We start from the raw sequence: 17,806 nt of genomic DNA, 5'->3' as shown, positions 1-17,806 counted from the left end.
GCCAAATTGAATAAGTAAATTGAAACTTTTTTATACCACTGGTATGATCGTCTTGTGGAAAGGTAGGGCTCGATCATTTGATCATTGAAATCGACACCCCCCATGAACTTATTGTATTCGTGGATACATTTAGGTTTCTGGATTTGCCCATTCCTCCTTCTGATGGTAACGCATGTATTGTTGTGGATGGTAGAAAGCACGTACACATCCCTTTTGTCCCTCCATTTCACGGCCAGAACTTCCTCATTGCGTGCACTCGCCGTCTCCCCTTTTCTTAGCTTCTTGGTGACGAGGCTTTGAGGAAAGCCCTTCCGGTTCGACCGTACGGTGCCGCATGCGGGTGTCTTCTTTCTATACAGGTTTCGGAAAAGGGGCAAACTTGTGTAGAAATTGTCCACATACAAGTGGTAGCCTTTCTCCATGAGCGGGTTTAGGAGTTGCCAAACAATTTTCCCGCTGGTTCCTATGTAGTCTGGGCAATTAGGGGGGTGTAGCTGGCTGTCCTTTCCTTCATATATGTTGAAGGCATAGGTATATCCGGTGGCACGGTCACATAATTTGTAGAGCTTCACTCCATAGCGGGCCCTTTTGGAGGGCATAAATTGCTTTATGCCGAGCCTGCCAGAAAATTTGACAAGTGACTCGTCAACACAGATGTTTTGGTCCGGGGTAAACAACTGGGGGAAAATTTGGGAAAAATAATCTAGTAGTGGCCGAATCTTATAAAGTTTGTCAAAATTTGGGTCATCTCGGGGAGGGCACTGGGTATTGTCACTATAGTGTAGGAATCGCATGATCATTTGATATCTGGACCTGGGCATTTTTGAGGAAAAGACGGGCATGTGGTATATGGGGCGTTTTGACCAATATGAACGTACTTCGTTTTTGTGGTTTTGTCCCATACAGAATACGAGGCCCAAAAAAAATTTAAACTCTTCCACTGTAAGGGGTCTCCATTGGAAGGGACGGGCATAATAGGATGTGGGGTGACTGGAAATAAATTGTTGGGCATAGAGATTGGACTGGGAAACAATTGAGGAAAGCAAGTCCTCAGTAAAAATTAAACTGAAAAAATCTATTGGGGCAAAATTTTCTGTGTCCACTTGCACTCCTGGCTGGGCAGTGAAAGGGGGAATGTTGGCTTCTCCTGAATTAGGAGGAAGCCACAAGGGGTACTGAAGGGAATAGGGAAGGCTGGCATGGGACCTACTGGTACGTGACCTTGCTTGACGAGGTGTTGCGGTTCTGGTGGATGGCACAGCGGTGCTGGTGGATGGCACAGCAGTGCGATGGCACAGCAGTGCTGGTGGATGGCACTGCCTCCTTAGCAATACGCCTTCGTCTGGCGGGCGGACCCTCTTCCTCCTCTTCTTCCTCTTCTTCCTCTTTCTCCTCTTCTTCCTCCTCTTCCTCATCTTCCCCCTCTTCCTCCTCTTCCCCCTCTTCCCCCTCTTCCTCCTCTTCCCCCTCTTCCCCCTCTTCCTCCTCTTCCTCCTCTTCCTCTTCACTGCTAACTATCGGCTCATAGTCAACATCAGATCCGGCGTCTGACCTTACGGAGGAATCCGAATCGCAGAGCTCCCCGTTGCTCTCGTCGGCCGCAATAATTTCGTATGCCTCCGTAAGTGAAAAAGATCTTTTAGCCATGACAAAAGATGGCACGTGGCACTGATGACACTGACAGGTGGCACTGACGGCAAATGGGACTGGCAGATGGCACTGATGGCAGGTGGCACTGATGGCAGGTGGCACTGATGGCAGGTGGCACTGATGGCACTGATGGCACGGGCAGATGGCACGGGCAGGTGGCACTGGCGGCAGGTGGCACTGATGGCAGGTGGCACTGATGGCTGACGGCACTGATGGCACGGGCAGGTGGCACGGGCAGGTGGCACGGGCAGGTGGCACTGGCGGCAGGTGGCACTGATGGCTGACGGCACTGATGGCACGGGCAGGTGGCACTTTTGGCAGATTGCACTTTTGGCAGATTGCACTTTTGGCAGATTGCACTTTTGGCAGATTGCACTTTTGGCAGGTGGCACTGATGGCAGGGGCAGGTGGCACTGATGGCAGGGGCAGGTGGCACTGATGGCAGGGGCAGGTGGCACTGATGGCAGGGGCAGGTGGCTCTGATAAATGCACTGGCTGGTGGCACTGGAAGGTGGCACTGGAAGGTGGCACTGGCAGGGACTGTGGGTAGTGTTTGTGTCACTCACTGTTTTTTTTTTTTACTGTAACGATGGATGCACTGTAAAAGGCTTTCTCTCCTCACACGCGGTCTGTGTGTAAGGAGAGAAAGCCGGCGATGAGAGATGATCTCATTTGTTTACATTCGAGATCATCTCTCATTGGACGGCTAGATCGAATGCTGAATGGCCGCTGTGATTGGCCATTCAGCACGATCTGTGATTGGCTGTGTCCGAGGGACACGGCCAACACAGTTTTCTGCAGAAGCGCGCTCGCGGGGACGCGCTTCCAGCAGAGAAACGACAGGCCGTTTAAAAACGACCACTTGGCACTTCAGGTCAGCGCTGCAGACGTATTTTTACTATAGCGCGGATCTGAAGTGGTTAAAAATCTCAAGGGGGGAAAAATCGCAATCTTGATTCCAACGATTAATCCTGCAGCTCTACCAAACAGCATCAAATCAGATGTTTGGGTATTCAAGGAGCTGTGGCAGCTGCTTGAACGCAATAGGCGGAAATGGAGATTCCTTACATCCTATCTAAAAGGGGATTTATTTGATTTCTTTTGTTCAGCTTTTAGGCTAAATAAGAGAAATGTATACATGTATGGCTCAGTTAAATATTGGGTATTTCACAGGGCTCTGACAGTTAAACCAGGGTTTCAGAAGAGCACATAAAAAGGAAAATATGAACATTGAAGGGCGTAGACTGTTGGGTGACCCTGAAGTGTATACAGGGAGTCCCCGAGTTACGAACATCCGACTTGCGAACGGCTCCTACTTACGAACAGGAGGCTGCGTGACCACTTTTCGACGGCGGACACATTTGACAGGACCTTTTCGACGGCGGGCACATTTGACGGAATATCGGAAAACAACGTATCTGCCGTTCTGTGCATGCACGGCCACTTTTCGACAGTGGGCACATTTGAGGAAACATCGGAAAACGACGTATCTGCCATTCTGCGCTTGCTGTTCCGACTTACGAACATATTCAACTTAAGAACAAACCTACAGTCCCTAACCCGTTTGTAACTCGGGGACTGCCTGTATTACCTCAAACATTAAAATCAGATGTAGGTGTCTCTTTAGCTATGTTGTAAATTTAGTCAGTTCTTTTTGAGATACTTCTTTCCCCTGAAATACCTGGTGATTCTGCCTGTGACCACACCAAGCACAGAATCCATTTCGTACTGGTGTGGTCAGTTTTTATGCTTTCTGAATGGAGATACGGGCATGCCATTGCCAAGCACAGCGTTCCTTTAATCAGTCTGGCTGCCATGCCCCCTGTCTAGTTCTTTGTTAATTGACCGTGGCTTTTAGATTGTGGCTTAGACAGTTTATTAGACAAGAAAACTGTTGGGACACGGTTTAAAGTTGGGCAAATAGTTTTTTTCCCCCATGCAGTGCCCACACTGCATGGATCAAGTGCTTGTTATTTCTAGGGGTGAGCACAAAGTTTATACTCACCTGATCTGCTGACCCTCCGAAAAACCCGTGCTCCCCCATGGTCCAGCGGTGGACTGCTCCTGTCTATGGAGCATGATCTGAGCATGCTAACGTCGGGAATAGTTAATTTTCAAGACTGCTGGAGCGCAGCGTGACGGGTTGGTCTTGTGCAGGGAAGATTTGGTGGGTCAGGTAAGTATATCTCCATTGTCCTCTCCCCTAGTAAATGGTTAACCCATGCGGGTACAGGGAAAACAAATGTTTTCTCAAGTTCTGCCTAAAGTTTCACTTTATTATATGACCCTGTGGTAAGAGGTGTCCCCATTTCCAGGTCCAACTTTGCACCTTTCTGTTCCATGTATCTCCTTCTAACCTTCTCAATAGCCAGTGAATAAGCATCTTCATACTGTATGTTTACTGTCCAGAAAGCAAGCAGGTGACACTGGAAACTGTGTAGACAATGAACTTCTCCTCTTATTTGCTCTGAAAAAATATATATATATCTCATTGACATTTCTTGCTTTATCAGTTCAATAAGTGCAAAAACATACTTTTTCATCCCATCAGAAATTCAAAGCTGTTCTGCTTACACTTTGTGTTTATCTTAAGCAGTCTAATCAGCCCTCCTAGTTCTTATTTTGTAATACAAAAATCCCGCGATCAGTCACAGGAGCTGAAGAATGGGGAGAGGTGTGTGTAAATGCACTTTCCCCATTCTTTCTTGTGGCAATGTCAGTGATCGTCTGTTCCCTGATATAGGGAAAGATGATCACTGACGTCACACGTCCAGCCCTGCCCCCCCTACAGTTAAAAACACATATGAGGTCACACTTAACCTCTACAGCGCCCCCTAGTGGTTAACTCCTAAACTGCAATTGTAATTTTCACAGTAATCGGTGCATTTTTATAGAACTTTTCGCTGTGAAAATGGTCCCAAAAATGTGTCAAAATTGTCCGATGTGTCCGCCATAATGTCGCAGTCACGAAAAAAATCGCTGCTTGGCGCCATTAGTAGTAAAAAAAAAAATATTAATAAAAATGCCATAAAATGATCCCCTATTTTGTAAACGCTATACATTTTGCGCAAACCAATCGATAAACGCTTATTGCGATATTATTTTTGTTTTTACCAAAAATAGGTAGAAGAAACTTATCGGCCTAAACTGAGGGAACAAAAACGTTTTGTTATCTTTTTTTGGGGATATTTTATTATAGCAAAAAGTAAAAATTATTATTATTATTTTTTTTTTTTTTTTTTTAATTGTCGCTCTATTTTTATTTATAGCGCAAAAAAAAAAACCGCAGAGGTGATCAAATACCACCAAAAGAAAGCTCTATTTGTGGGAAAAAAGGACGCCAATTTTGTTTGGGAGCCACATCGCACGACCGCGCAATTGTCTGTTAAAGCGACGCAGTGCCTAATCGCAAAAAGGGGCAAGGTCCTCAACCTGCATAATGGTCTGGGTATTAAGTGGTTAAAGCCCCACTCTAGGCAGTAACATATTTGCACTTGTAGTGGACCCCTTCACATTGCAAGAGTTAAATGCTTGTTCTGTCTAGGGGTAGAGTAATAAGGTAAGTAATGATACCTACCTTATTCATCTGTGAAACTGGTCCCTTGAAGCCTCTCCTCTAAGATGCTCCAGCCGGTGCTTATACAATGTTGTCATTGAGTACAACGCAGGGCTAATGCCCCTTTCACACGGATGGATAGAATGGTGCTTTTGCGTATTTTCTAGTTTTCTACCACAGCTAAAAGCACACAATGCTTTCCTATGGCCCCATTCACACACAGCGTTTAGCTGCGATTTCGTTAAATGCGGTTTGGTGCGAATAGAAAAAATAGAATTGAATGCGTCCAGGTGCGATTTAGAGCAAGCTATATGCACGTATCCGCAGGTAATCACAGTCTTTTGTGTCAACTGCGGATAGTAGCGTGAGAAGAAAAATAAACAGGAAGCGCATCATAATCAAAAAATAAAAAGGGTTGCTATGGTAATGATTACCGCAGCTAAACGCGGCCACATGTAACCACACGTAATCGCAATGTACAAATGCAGCTAATCGCAGTGCCCGGAGCCTTGAATTTCACAGAACATTTACATGCTTTTAGCTGCGGCAAAACAGCCATCCGTGTGAAAGGCAAATTTAACAGTCCCGCATTTTACGTGAGGACAGTGTGGGCCTGACCACAACCTAAAACATCAGAGAAGAGCGCCAGTGGCTGAGAGAGAGAGGAAGTATTGCAACCTTTTCCTTTTACCCTCCAGACCTAACAAGGAATGGACTCTTGTAGAGGGGTGGAGGGACACTGCAAGGGTATTGTTTTTTTAACCCGGAGTTACAGGAGTCCCAGAGCTAGAAGTCGTCACCTTTTTATTTCTAATCAATGTGGTAAAGGTATCCGAATCACAAGAGAGCTGAACAAAATGTATTCCGAGTATTCAGCTGTATCACTGGAGTTCCACTTTAATTGTATTACGTGTAGCTGTTTGCGAAACATAAATGGTATTTGAGGATTGCGCTGTAGTAAGCAGGGCAATGGAAGTGTTTTGAGGCAAAGGACAATCTTGTTGCGTCGTGTTTTTATATTTTTAATTGAGGAAAGAGCTATGGTTATTCCTATTCCAGATTTAAGCCTGATGGTGGCAGTAATGTACTTTAGAAGTATAAAATTATATTTTTGCCAAGTATCTGCAAAATGCTGGATCTTCTCTGTTTTGATATTATTTTTTATATATATGGATGCTAGATGGCACTGCTAATATTCATTTCAAGTATAAACTTGAGAATTAAAATGCAAATAAAAACTTATATTTGGAAAATAGGGGAAAAAAGGCACTTTATTTAATTTCTGATTGACAGAATTTTAGGGATGGTTATAGGTTAACCCTGCATTCCTTCCTGTGTTGCCAACACTGGGTGTGTCATATCTTTAGCGGGTCCTGCTTACTTATCTGATTCATGCATGCATGTGAGAAACCAGGATCTGCCACTTTAGCGCACCCTAAACTTTAACTATCCAATGCGAAGACACAGCTAGTACAGGGCAGTGATCGTTTTTATTTAAAGTGGATCTTCACTGCATCTGAGCACCACAAACCGGAAACAGCTGTTTACTTTTTAGTCTTCATTTCCACTGGGGTTTTTACAGCCACTTTTGTTAGCCTTTTTTACAGCTTAAAAACGCCTGTCTATGTTTATTTTGTAAAAAAAATTGGAGCTCAAAAACGCCGTGGTAGCGTTTTTGCGCGTTTTTTAATGTCTGGCGTTTTTACAGCTCTATTGCTGGAGCCACAGAACGCCCTGGTCCCGCGTTTTTTTTTTTAACAGCTCAAAAACGCCTATGCCATTTGCAGCTCAAAAACGCCTATGTGGGCATGATGCCATAGAATAACATGGACAGGCGTTTTTAAGCTGTAAAAAACGCTCAGAAAAGTGGCGGTAAAAACGCCAGTGGAAATTAAGCCTTATTATTGAAAGCAAATGCTCTCACCCATCTATGTCCCCATGCTTTATTTTGTCGAGAAAGCACTATTAAAAACAACCCCCTAACATCTCTGGTCATGGCCATCTTGAGTAAGGGCAGTTGATTTTAAAGTGATTGTAAAGTCTTGTTTTTTTTTTTTTTTTTTTTTTTTTTTTTTTCCCTATAAAGATAAACATGTTATACTTGCTCTATTGCAGTGGATTTGCACAGAGCAGCCTGGAATCCTCCTCTTCTCGGGTCCCTCTTCTGTTATCCTGGCCCCTCACTCTTGTTCAGTTCTCCCACAGCAAGCAGCTTGCTATGGGGGGCGCCCAAGCCCAGTCTCAGCTCCCTATGTCCATTCAGACATAGAGCACTGGCCCCACCCTCTCTCTCCCCTGATTGGCTAGCTGACTTTAACAGCAGTGGGAGCGGCAGATAAATGTTTAGCCAGAGTCGCTAACGGGTCCTATCCGCCTGAACATCAGTCCTTTTCCGCTTAAGACCGGACCATTATGCAGGTAAAGTACCTGGCCCCTTTTTGCAATTCAGCACTGCGTCGCTTTAACAGACAATTGCGCGGTCGTGTGTCATGGCTCCCAAACAAAATTGGCGTCCTGTTTTCCCCACAAATAGAGCTTTCTTTTGGGGGCATTTGATAACCTCTGCGGTTTTTATTTTTTGCGCTATAAACAAAAATAGAGCGACAATTTAAAAAGAAAAATCAATATTTTTTACTTTTTGCTATAATAAATATCCCCCAATTTTTGTTTTCCTCAGTTTAGGCCGATACGTATTCTTCTACATATTTTTGGTAAAAAAAATCGCAATAAGCGTTTATTAATTTGTTTGCGCAAAAGTTATAGCATTTACAAAATAGGGGATAGTTTATGGCATTTTTTACTAGTAATGGCGGCGATCAGCGGTTTTTTCCTTTCTCCTCGTGACTGCGACATTATGGCGGACACATCGGATACTTTTGACACATTTTTGGGACCATAGCCTGCAGACCGGACAAAGGAAATCTAACGGATTCCTTTTATATATGTAAAACGGCACAGTTGGATCTTTTCTGCCAGGTATTGTATTCCAAACCAGAAAAATTCAGAAAGGAGCGCCCAACCAAAATCCTATAATAGTACTAGATAATTTTGTATTGCCGATCAACAAGTAATACAAAAACATCCAATGCGTTTCGGGGGCAACACCAGTCCCCCTTCATCAGGCTTAACACAGGATAAAACTTGGATGGTTTTAGCGAAACCAGTGACTTTACAGATCTAGAGGGGTTGGACAAAATTATGGAAACAAGTATGGTAAAAGAACAAAATCGTTACCTAATATGGTGTTGGACCGCCTTTGGCATCCAAGACGGTCTGAATTCTCCTGGGAATTGCCAAATATAAGTCTTGGATGGTGGATAACAGAATCTGATGCCACTCTTCATGCACAAAGTCAGGTCACATTCCTGCGCAATATCCTTTTGTGTCTTTCGGTCAGTTGAGCATGTTGACCACGCTTATGCGTAACTGACAACATTTGTGCAGAAACTAACTGTACATGCCATCATAACATTTGATATTGTAGCTCGCAACACCACAAATATATTGACAACGTCGGGCACAGATGCACCAGCTAAGCCGTCGCCAACAATTTGCTCTCCTTGAAACTCGGTAAGCTCTGACATGACTTCGTATTACTAGCACTGAATGACAAAAGTGATGCTTCTCACTTGTTAGCTAGGTGTCTCATCACACAGCGGAGGAAAACGAATGTTACGTCACTTCCATTTTTAGCGCAAAACGTATCACTTTCACACCTGAAAATGGTGTTTCCATATTTTTGTCCAACCCCTGTATATTAGAACCAGTATTGAACCCTCTTCGTGGAGAAACCCAAGGATTGTCTCTGTTTGGATGCAGGTACTGTTTCTCTAAAACCATCCAAGTTTTATCCTGTGTTAAGTCTGATGAAGGGGGACTGGTGTTGCCCCCGAAACGCATTGGATGTTTTTGTATTGCTTGTTGATCGACAATACAAATTATCTAGTACTATTATAGGATTTTAATTGGGCGCTCCTTTCTGTATTTTTTTGGTTTGGAATAAAATACCTGGCAGAGAAGATCCAACTGTGCTGTTTTACATATATACAGGAATCTGTTAGATATAATTTTTCCAGTCTGCAGGCTAAATAAAATAAAAATAAAAAATCTACGTGTATATGGTGGTGAAAATGGAGGTTGTTAGTACAATGTCTATCTGACTGCAAATCTATTTCTGGGACCTCAATTGTATTTTAACTGTTAAACTGCCTCTTATATCTGAATGAGCCATTCTCGGGTAGTCGCACATCTTTGGTCTCGGCTTAAAGGACTGATCTCCCCCAACACAAGTTGAATAACAACTGTGTTTTTTTTTAGATGATCTTCCGCCAATTGGGGTGGGGCCATATGTATGACAGCCATTACCTCCTAGTTTCTGTATTGTGCCGGGTGTCCAAATAAAACTACAGTATGCTGTCTTTGTAAAGATGAATTGTACTCAGAAGTATGGCTGTTCCTCCGCTCTGCCAGCCAGTAGGGTATTTAGGGTTTGTGCTACCCTAGGCCTGACTAAGCCTTTGCATCCCCTAATTTAAGTATGACCCACCAATTCCTGTCAAGGCTACGTACCTTTCTGAAATTTTTTGAGTGGGGACACTAGTTCTTAGGGCCTGGGGGGAGCAATGGATTCCCTTAATTTGCATAGACTTCCTTGGCTATGGGGCAGGAAGTAAAGGGAAATCTTTGCAATGGGACAGGGATGGTTAAAAAATAAACTGACAGGGGCTATAACCCTCCCTTAGGCCCCATACACACGAGAGGATTTATCCGCAGATACGGTCCAGCGGACCGTATCCGTCGGATAAATCCTCTCGAGGATTTCAGAAGATTTCTATGCGATGGCGTGTACACACCATCGCATTGAAATCCGCGCTGAAATCCTCTGGCGATGACGTGTCGCGCCGTCGCCGCTATTATGACGCGGCGACGGGCGCGACGCTGTCATATAAGGAATTCCACGCATGCGTCAAATCATTACGACGCGTGCGGGGAATCCCTTTGGACGGATGGATCCGGTAAGTCTGTACAGACGAGCGGATCCATCCGTTGGAATGGATTCCAGCAGATGGATTTGTTGTGCATGTCAGCAAATATCCGATCTGCTGGAATCCATCCCAGAGGAGATTTCTCCGCAGAAACAGATCCGCTGGCGTGTACACACCATAGGATCTATCCGCAGAAACCCATTTGCTGGGATTTATCTGCGGATGGATTCTATCGTGTGTATGGGGCCTTACTCTATGCAAAATTGAAAAACAGTGTTGCCTTTAGTTCTATTTTAAGCACAAATTTCTGATAATTTTATGGAGAGCACTAAGAAGATATAACCATGCCAATGGTGCAGCAGAAAATATATAGCATTGTGAGGAAGGGTTGTGGTCCAGGATGATAGGACAGTCAAAATTAGAAGCGGCGCCCTCACAGTTGCAGAATGCTGGACGCCCGCCTCCCGGAAGCAGTGCGGCCGCTTTATGGGGCCTAATTTGCCTCTCAGCCCGAACCGCCCCATAGGACTGACGCTACACTTATGCCTTGTTTCTACTGAACGGAACGGTTCGGGTCAGTATGTTTGGAACGGTTTAGAATGGACCGGTCTATTCTCGTGAGTGTTTCCACTGCAAATCGGAACGTCGGGACCATACAGGATTTAGAAAAAATGCCTAGCGCGTCCACCAATCAGTGAGATGTATTTGTAGGTCCGCCCTAATGGAACCGTTCCATTTCTATGGCCCCACATCTGAAGCAGGACCCAGAATGGTCCGGTACGGTTCGCTTTTATGGCACGCTTTCATAATGGAAACGCCCAAAATAGCGTACCGAACCGTACCGAACCGATCCGCTCAGTGGAAACGAGGCATAACAGTGTAGCGCAAGCCGCCGGGACTCTTTCCGTGCTGCCCTAGGCCCGGGCCTTGTTGACCTAGGCCAGGATACAGCATGCTGCCAGCACAGAGCACTGGAGAGAAGTGCAGGAAGCCACAATTTCGCTGAAGGTAAAGGTTATTTTAAAGAACCTGCAAGTAAAAATTGTCCACAAATCCTAACGTACAAGAATAAAGCATTAAAAAGTAATGCAAAGTTGCGAGACCTCTCTTGGGCCCTACATTTCAATTTTTATTTTATTTTACGTAAATTCTTGCACGTCTTTAAGGTATTACTGGCCTCCACGCAGTGTGGGCAGGAGTTCTGTAGCCAGAAGGTAAATTAAACAGCATTTTACTGGAAGCTAGCGACATTGCTTAGGCATGAATATTGGCGCGGCCCATATGGCTACCTCAGCGGTGTAGGCGATCGGTGTGCTGTAATGCTCTGGCTTTCATCTATTTATACACAAGTGTCTGACATATTCGGTTGTGCATACATACTCCACCCTGTGCCAGGCAGGCTCTCTTCAGCAGCCCACAGACTTTATTCACTCACAGGGCCAGTAAAGTCTCCCTGGCTCTCACACGGCTTCAAGTGGACTGTGTGTTCCAGCTCTCGGGTTTGTGCTCAGCTCATTTCCTGTCTTTCCAGTGTTGACATATAGCATTCAACCACATCTGGCCTGCGGGATGTTATAGTAACAGCCTAGGCCTTAGCAAACCATCCGATTTGGGTGCAGGCAGTCACAACATTTATAAATAAATGCTTGTGTTCTTCCAATAACTGGTTTCATGAGCTGCAGAGCAAAGCCACCTAAGCACCTTTTTAATAGCGCTGTTACTGTGAGGTTTTCATGAATATCGATTTCACTAAAATAACTGTTTTGTGTTTATTTATCTTTTTTCTTTTTTTTTTTTTTTTCTTCAGCAAGATCCAATTGAACAAGCAAAATTAGATTTGGTATCTGCATACACCCTGAGCTCCATGTTCTGGGGTAAGTAGGGCCAAAGCGTGGGTTCTAAAGGCAACATTTAATAGCAATCACAAGTTAACCCTTTCTTGTTTGTTCAATTCTAGCCTATCTGGTCACTCAGGGAGTTAATCCCAAGGAGCATCCTGTGAAAGACGAGCTGGTAAGAAAAAATGATTTTACTTGAAATGCTTGCAAAACGTATTGCGTGCGATGTGATGCTGAATATTCCTTTTAGGCGATCCCTGTCAACTCGCCTCTTTAGGGAAGCCAATCCTGCCTCCACCTGAAAACTGCACTTTTACTTTCTCCATCAACTCATCCCTTTCAGTAATTATTTTCTCCAGTCATCTTCCAGGACGGCAGACCTACTTAGGTGTGCCGTCCTTGAAGACTTCCTAGAAAATGTGTTACCGGTAAGTGTAACTTTTTTTTGTATTACCGTATTTATCGGGGTATTGCGCGCTCCGGCGTATAGTGCGCACCCCTAATGTGGACCCGCATTCCTGTAAAAAAAGCATTTTAGTACTTACAGTTTTGGTGTCTTGTGCGGCGGCCTCGTCGGGTCCAGCGTCCGTCTGCTGCTTCGGTGGTGTCCTCCTCGTCGTGTCCCGCGTCCTTCTGCGGTGTCCTCCCTGCTCGATCCCCGCGCTGAGTTTGAACCACTGCGCCGGCATATACCGAGCGCAGTACACTCGCGTATAGTTGGGCAGGCTCGGCTCCTCTCGGGGTCACGTCCTGTATGTCCAGGACGTGACCCCGAGAGGAGCCGAGTGTACTGCGCTCGGTATATGCCGGCGCAGTGGTTCAAACTGAGCCGCGGGTATCGGCGTATATCGCGCACCCACGATTTTGCCCTGATTTTCAGGGCAATAAAGTGCGCGGTATACGCCGATAAATACGGTACTTGCCTCTCCCAGTAAAGTGTAGAGCTGGCCATACACTAGTAGATTTTCGATGACTTCACAAATGTTGTTCGAAAGTACAGTACTAAAAATTGTGTTTGCTTTCTAACATTTGATTTTGGAATGAATGGACTTTCTCAAATAAAAACCAAATCCATTTGTTGGACTTTCCATCCTACTCCTTCTCTTCTTGTCACTATGGTCAAAAGCAAAAGTTGATTCAACTCCACTAACCATTGGAAAACCTTAAAAAAAAAAAAAAAAAAATATGTCAAACGAGATTCTACTAGTGTATGGTCATCTTAAAATGATACTAAAGCCTTGGTTTTTTTTCAATTTGAAAATAACAAACCTGTTGTTATACTTACCTACTCTATGCAGTAGTTTTGCACAAAGCAGCCCCAATCCTCCTTTTCTTGGGTCCCCCTTCAGCCCTTCCTGCCCAGTGCCCCCACTGCAAGCAGCTTGCGGTGGGGCACCTGACCCAAGCTGCAGCTCTGTGTCTATTCAGACATGCAGTCGCAAATTTTTTTTTTTTGTCAGTCCAGGCACCGCGTCATCCGGACCACGGAGTCTGGATCTGCCAGGTGCCTGGACTGACTCCCGTCTCAGCCTCTCAGCGAGCCGCTGAGAGCCTGAGACTGACGCTTTGCCCCCTCCACAGCTCAGCGCTCCAATGAGTGAGGAGGGAGAAGAGCAGAGAGCTGTGATTAACTGTCAGCAGCTCTCTGCTCACCGATCTCTGAAAACCTAGTGATCAGTGGGGCTCGATCACTTGGATCTCAGCGTGGAGGCACCGGGGGATAGATGCAGCATCGGACTGATGCTGCATCCACCTAGGTAGGTTTTAATGGGGGAAGAAAATTCTTTACTTCTCTTTTAAGATAAAAAAACATTCTGGGCCAGATTCACATAGAATTACGTTACGCTGCGGCGGCGTAACGTATCCGATTTTACGTTACACCGCCGCAGGTTTACAGCGTAAGTGCCTGATTCACAAAGCACTTACCTGTAAACTTGCGGCGGCGTAGTGTAAATCCGCTCGGCGCAAACCCGCCTAATTCAAATGGGACGGGAACCATTTAAATTGGGCGCGTTACCGCGCCGAACGTACTGCGCATGCTCCGTCCCTAAAATTACCCGACGTGCTTTGCGCTAAATGACGTCGCAAGGACGTCATTGGTTTCAACGTTAACGTAAATGGCGTCCAGGGACATTCACGGACGACTTGTGCAAACGATGTGAAATTTAAAAATTTTACGCGGGAAGGACGGCCATACTTAACATTGGTTAGGCCACCTAGAGGGCATGCTTAGTTTTACGCGACGCATCTCTACGGAAACTACGTAAATTTAGATCGACAGGCAAAGCGGACATTCGTGAATCGCCGTAACTAGTCATTTGCATATTCTACGCCGACCGCAATGGAATCGCCACCTAGCGGCCGGCCTAGAATTGGAGCCTAAGATCCGACGGTGTAACACAGTTACACCTGTCGGATCTTAGGGCTATCTATGCGTAACCTGATTCTATGAATCAGGCGCATAGATACGACAATCGTATCTCAGAGATACGACAGCGTATCAGGAGATACGCCGTCGTATCTCTTTTGTGAATCTGGCCCTCTGCCTTTAGAAATAATTTAAAGGGTCACTAAAGGAATTTTTTTTTTTAGCTAAATAGCTTCCTTTACCTTGCTGCAGTCCTGGTTTCATGTCCTCATTGTTCGTTTTTGCTTTCATGTTGCTGTAAATCCTCTCTGTTTTGGACACTTCCTGGTTGCCTGTTTCCTGATAACCACAGTGCTGGGAGATTTCTCACGGTGGTCACTAATGTGATTATTGTGTGTAAAACGAAACTGGATTGGTGCTGAGGAGTTTTAGACAAAGTATCACTGCTCTCTATTGGCTGACTGCCCTCTAGTGGCTCTCTGTACATCAGAGAACCAGCAAACAACAGCAAAAACGAAACTACACTGCAGGCACATTATATGATTGTTTTTTTATCAATTTTTAATAATTTTTAAAAGGAATCAGTAAACTATTATGTCTCTATGCCCTGTAAACAGTCATTTCAGCAAAAAAAATTTTTTCCTTTAGTGACCCTTTAATTTAAGCTCTCATGAGCAGGGCCTTCCAAACCTTCTTGGATTTGGATTGTAACTGTTCTGACTTTATTTGGTAAAGCGTTTCACAAGTTGGTGGCGCTTTATAAATTCTGTATAATAATAATAATAATAATATTTGAATATGTTCTACTTCAGTAGCAATGTCGGAGATCTGCAGTTATACTTTCGACTAACCACCCCCATTTTTCCAGTTTCATTCAGACACCCCCTAACTCCTTCAATACTGAGTTGTACTAAGGGGTGTGACCATTACTCGGCTCTGCCAGCACAGTGCTCTGCTGGGTGAGGGCTATAAGCAACATGTTCAATGAAATATAAAGAATACTGGATAATTTTAATTGCTGATAAAGATACCAAAACATTTCATAGACAACACCAGTCCCCCTTCGTCAGGGCTCAATACAGGATAAAACTTGGGAGGACTTGGAAACCAGTGACTTCACAGATCTACATTCAAACCAGTATTGAACTCTCCTTGTGGAGTAACAATCTGAGAACAGTTGCTGAGCCTCAATAGCGCTATGGTATTCCATCGGCCAGCACCTTTGGCTGTCAAAATACCCAAATAGTGCCTCTGCCTGTTTGGATGCAGGTATTGTTTTGTTGAGTGCTGTCCTGTGTGTAAGGAGAGTTGTACTAAGGGGTGTGACCGTTACTTCGCTCTACCAGCATAGTGCTCTGCTGAGTGAAGGTTGGAATAAAAATTTTCACTGCAATATAAAGGTATGTCACGACATTTCCTAGCACAAATTAGTCACAAATCTCAGTGTATGGGAGCACAGCACTATTAAGAGGCAAAAAGGTTTTAAATTCAATTGGACTCAAAAGGGTTATGCAAGCATTTCTTCTCTCAGTCAAACAATCCTTAAAAAGAAAGATGGCAATGCTGTTGTCTGCTTTGTTAACCACTTAAGCCCCGGACCTTTAGGCAGCTTAATGCCCAGGCCAGGTTTTGCGATTCGGCACTGCGTCGCTTTAACAGACAATTGCGCGGTCGTGCGACGAGGCTCCCAAACAAAATTGGCGTCCTTTTTTCCCTACAAATAGAGCTTTCTTTTGGTGGTATTTGATCACCTCTGCGGTTTTTATTTTTTGCGCTATAAACAAAAATAAAGCGACAATTTTGAAAAAAAATCTATATTTTTTACTTTTTGTTATAATAAATATCCCCCAAAAACATATAATATATATATATATATATATATATATATATATATATATATATATATATATATATATATATATATTCCCTCAGTTTAGGCCTATACGTATTCTTCGACCTATTTTTAGTAAAAAAAATCGCAATAAGCGTTTATCGATTGGTTTGCGCAAAATTTATAGCGTTTACAAAATAGGGGATAGTTTTATTGCATTTTTATTGATTATTTTTTTTTTACTACTAATGGCGGCGATCAGCGATTTTTTTCGTGACTGCGACATTATGGCGGACACTTCGGACAATTTTGACACATTTTTGGGACCATTGTCATTTTCACAGCAAAAAATGCATTTAAATTGCATTGTTTATTGTGAAAATGACAGTTGCAGGGGGCACTTTAGGAGTTAGGGTACACCTAGTGTGTGTTTCCAACTGTAGGGGGGTGTGGCTGTAGGACTGACGTCATCGATCGAGTCTCCCTTATAAAAGGGATCACTCGATCGATACGCCGCCACAGTGAAGCACGGGGAAGCCGTGTTTACACACGGCTCTCCCCGTTCTTCAGCTCCGGGGAGCGATCGTGACGGAGTGGCTATAAACAAATAGCCGCGCCGTCGTCCCGGATCGCTCCCCGCGGGAACCCGACCGCCGCATGTAGCGGGGGTAGGGGGTCCCGATCGGACCCCCCACCCGCTAGAAGGCAAGGACGTACATGTACGCCCATTTGCCTGTACGTGCCATTCTGTGGACGTACATATACATGCGGCGGTCGGGAAGTGGTTAAATGCCAATTACCTGGCTGTCGACCTTTTGGCATCAATACCTTTGATTAATTGGGTAGGAACAAATATGCAAAATAAAATTCAGATTTCCTTGCTTGGAGTAATGGCTCGGAAAGTACTATAGCCAGTTTATCTGCCTATGAACCAGTCAACTTGCATTTTTTTGGAAGGGGTGTGCAATGACAGAACCTGTAATTTTCTCATGACTATGTTCCTTTTCAGTGCTGTTTCAGAAATGTCTCAATGACTTAACAGGCGTAGGAACTTGCATACATATTGTAGCTAGAAATGCATTTGGCAGTGTCCTTTTTTTACATTTTAGGTTTAGTGGTCCTTTAATCATGTAATATGGGGGCTGCCATTGCTTGTCTACTTCTATTAATGCTGGTTAACTTCACTGCTACTTACTGCAAGCCATGGCAAGTGGAATGCAGAGGGGCAGGAGGCTGACATATCTCGCCTCCCTCTGCATATCTTTCGTTGCTTGCCTCAGGCAAATGCTGAGAGCTGGAGACGGATGCTTACTATCCACACAGCCATCTCCCTGCTGGGTGCATAGGTGGGATGCTGTGCATTAAGGAGGGGGTGTCATCGCACATCACAGCTACTATTGCAGGGCATGGAGGAAGAGGGGACAAAGTAGTGCATGCGCTTTGTCCCATCAGGAACAGAATAAATAAAAAAAAGTCATGATTCTTAATTAAACAATTAGTACAAGGTACATCCATGGCACTGTTTGCAAAACATGCTGGACTTTATTTGAAAGCCTGTATGCTTTGCAAATTAAGTGG

At 44.4% G+C, this 17,806-nt stretch overlaps 1 protein-coding gene across 1 annotated transcript in view; it reads left to right on the top strand.

The window, feature by feature from the left end:
* Positions 1 to 17,806, top strand: part of C1D (C1D nuclear receptor corepressor) — a 52,360-nt gene that overhangs the window by 15,303 nt on the left and 19,251 nt on the right. The window contains exons 3-4 of the mRNA XM_040351259.1: positions 11,999 to 12,065; positions 12,149 to 12,204. Of these exons, the coding sequence (XP_040207193.1) occupies positions 11,999 to 12,065; positions 12,149 to 12,204 (123 nt within the window). The remainder of the gene's footprint in view (positions 1 to 11,998; positions 12,066 to 12,148; positions 12,205 to 17,806) is intronic.

Source organism: Rana temporaria, chromosome 4, assembly GCF_905171775.1.
Source record: "Rana temporaria chromosome 4, aRanTem1.1, whole genome shotgun sequence".
NCBI lineage: Eukaryota > Metazoa > Chordata > Amphibia > Anura > Ranidae > Rana > Rana temporaria.
The sequence above is the reverse complement of the archived record's forward strand: the minus strand, read 5'-3'. Positions and strand labels throughout refer to the sequence as shown.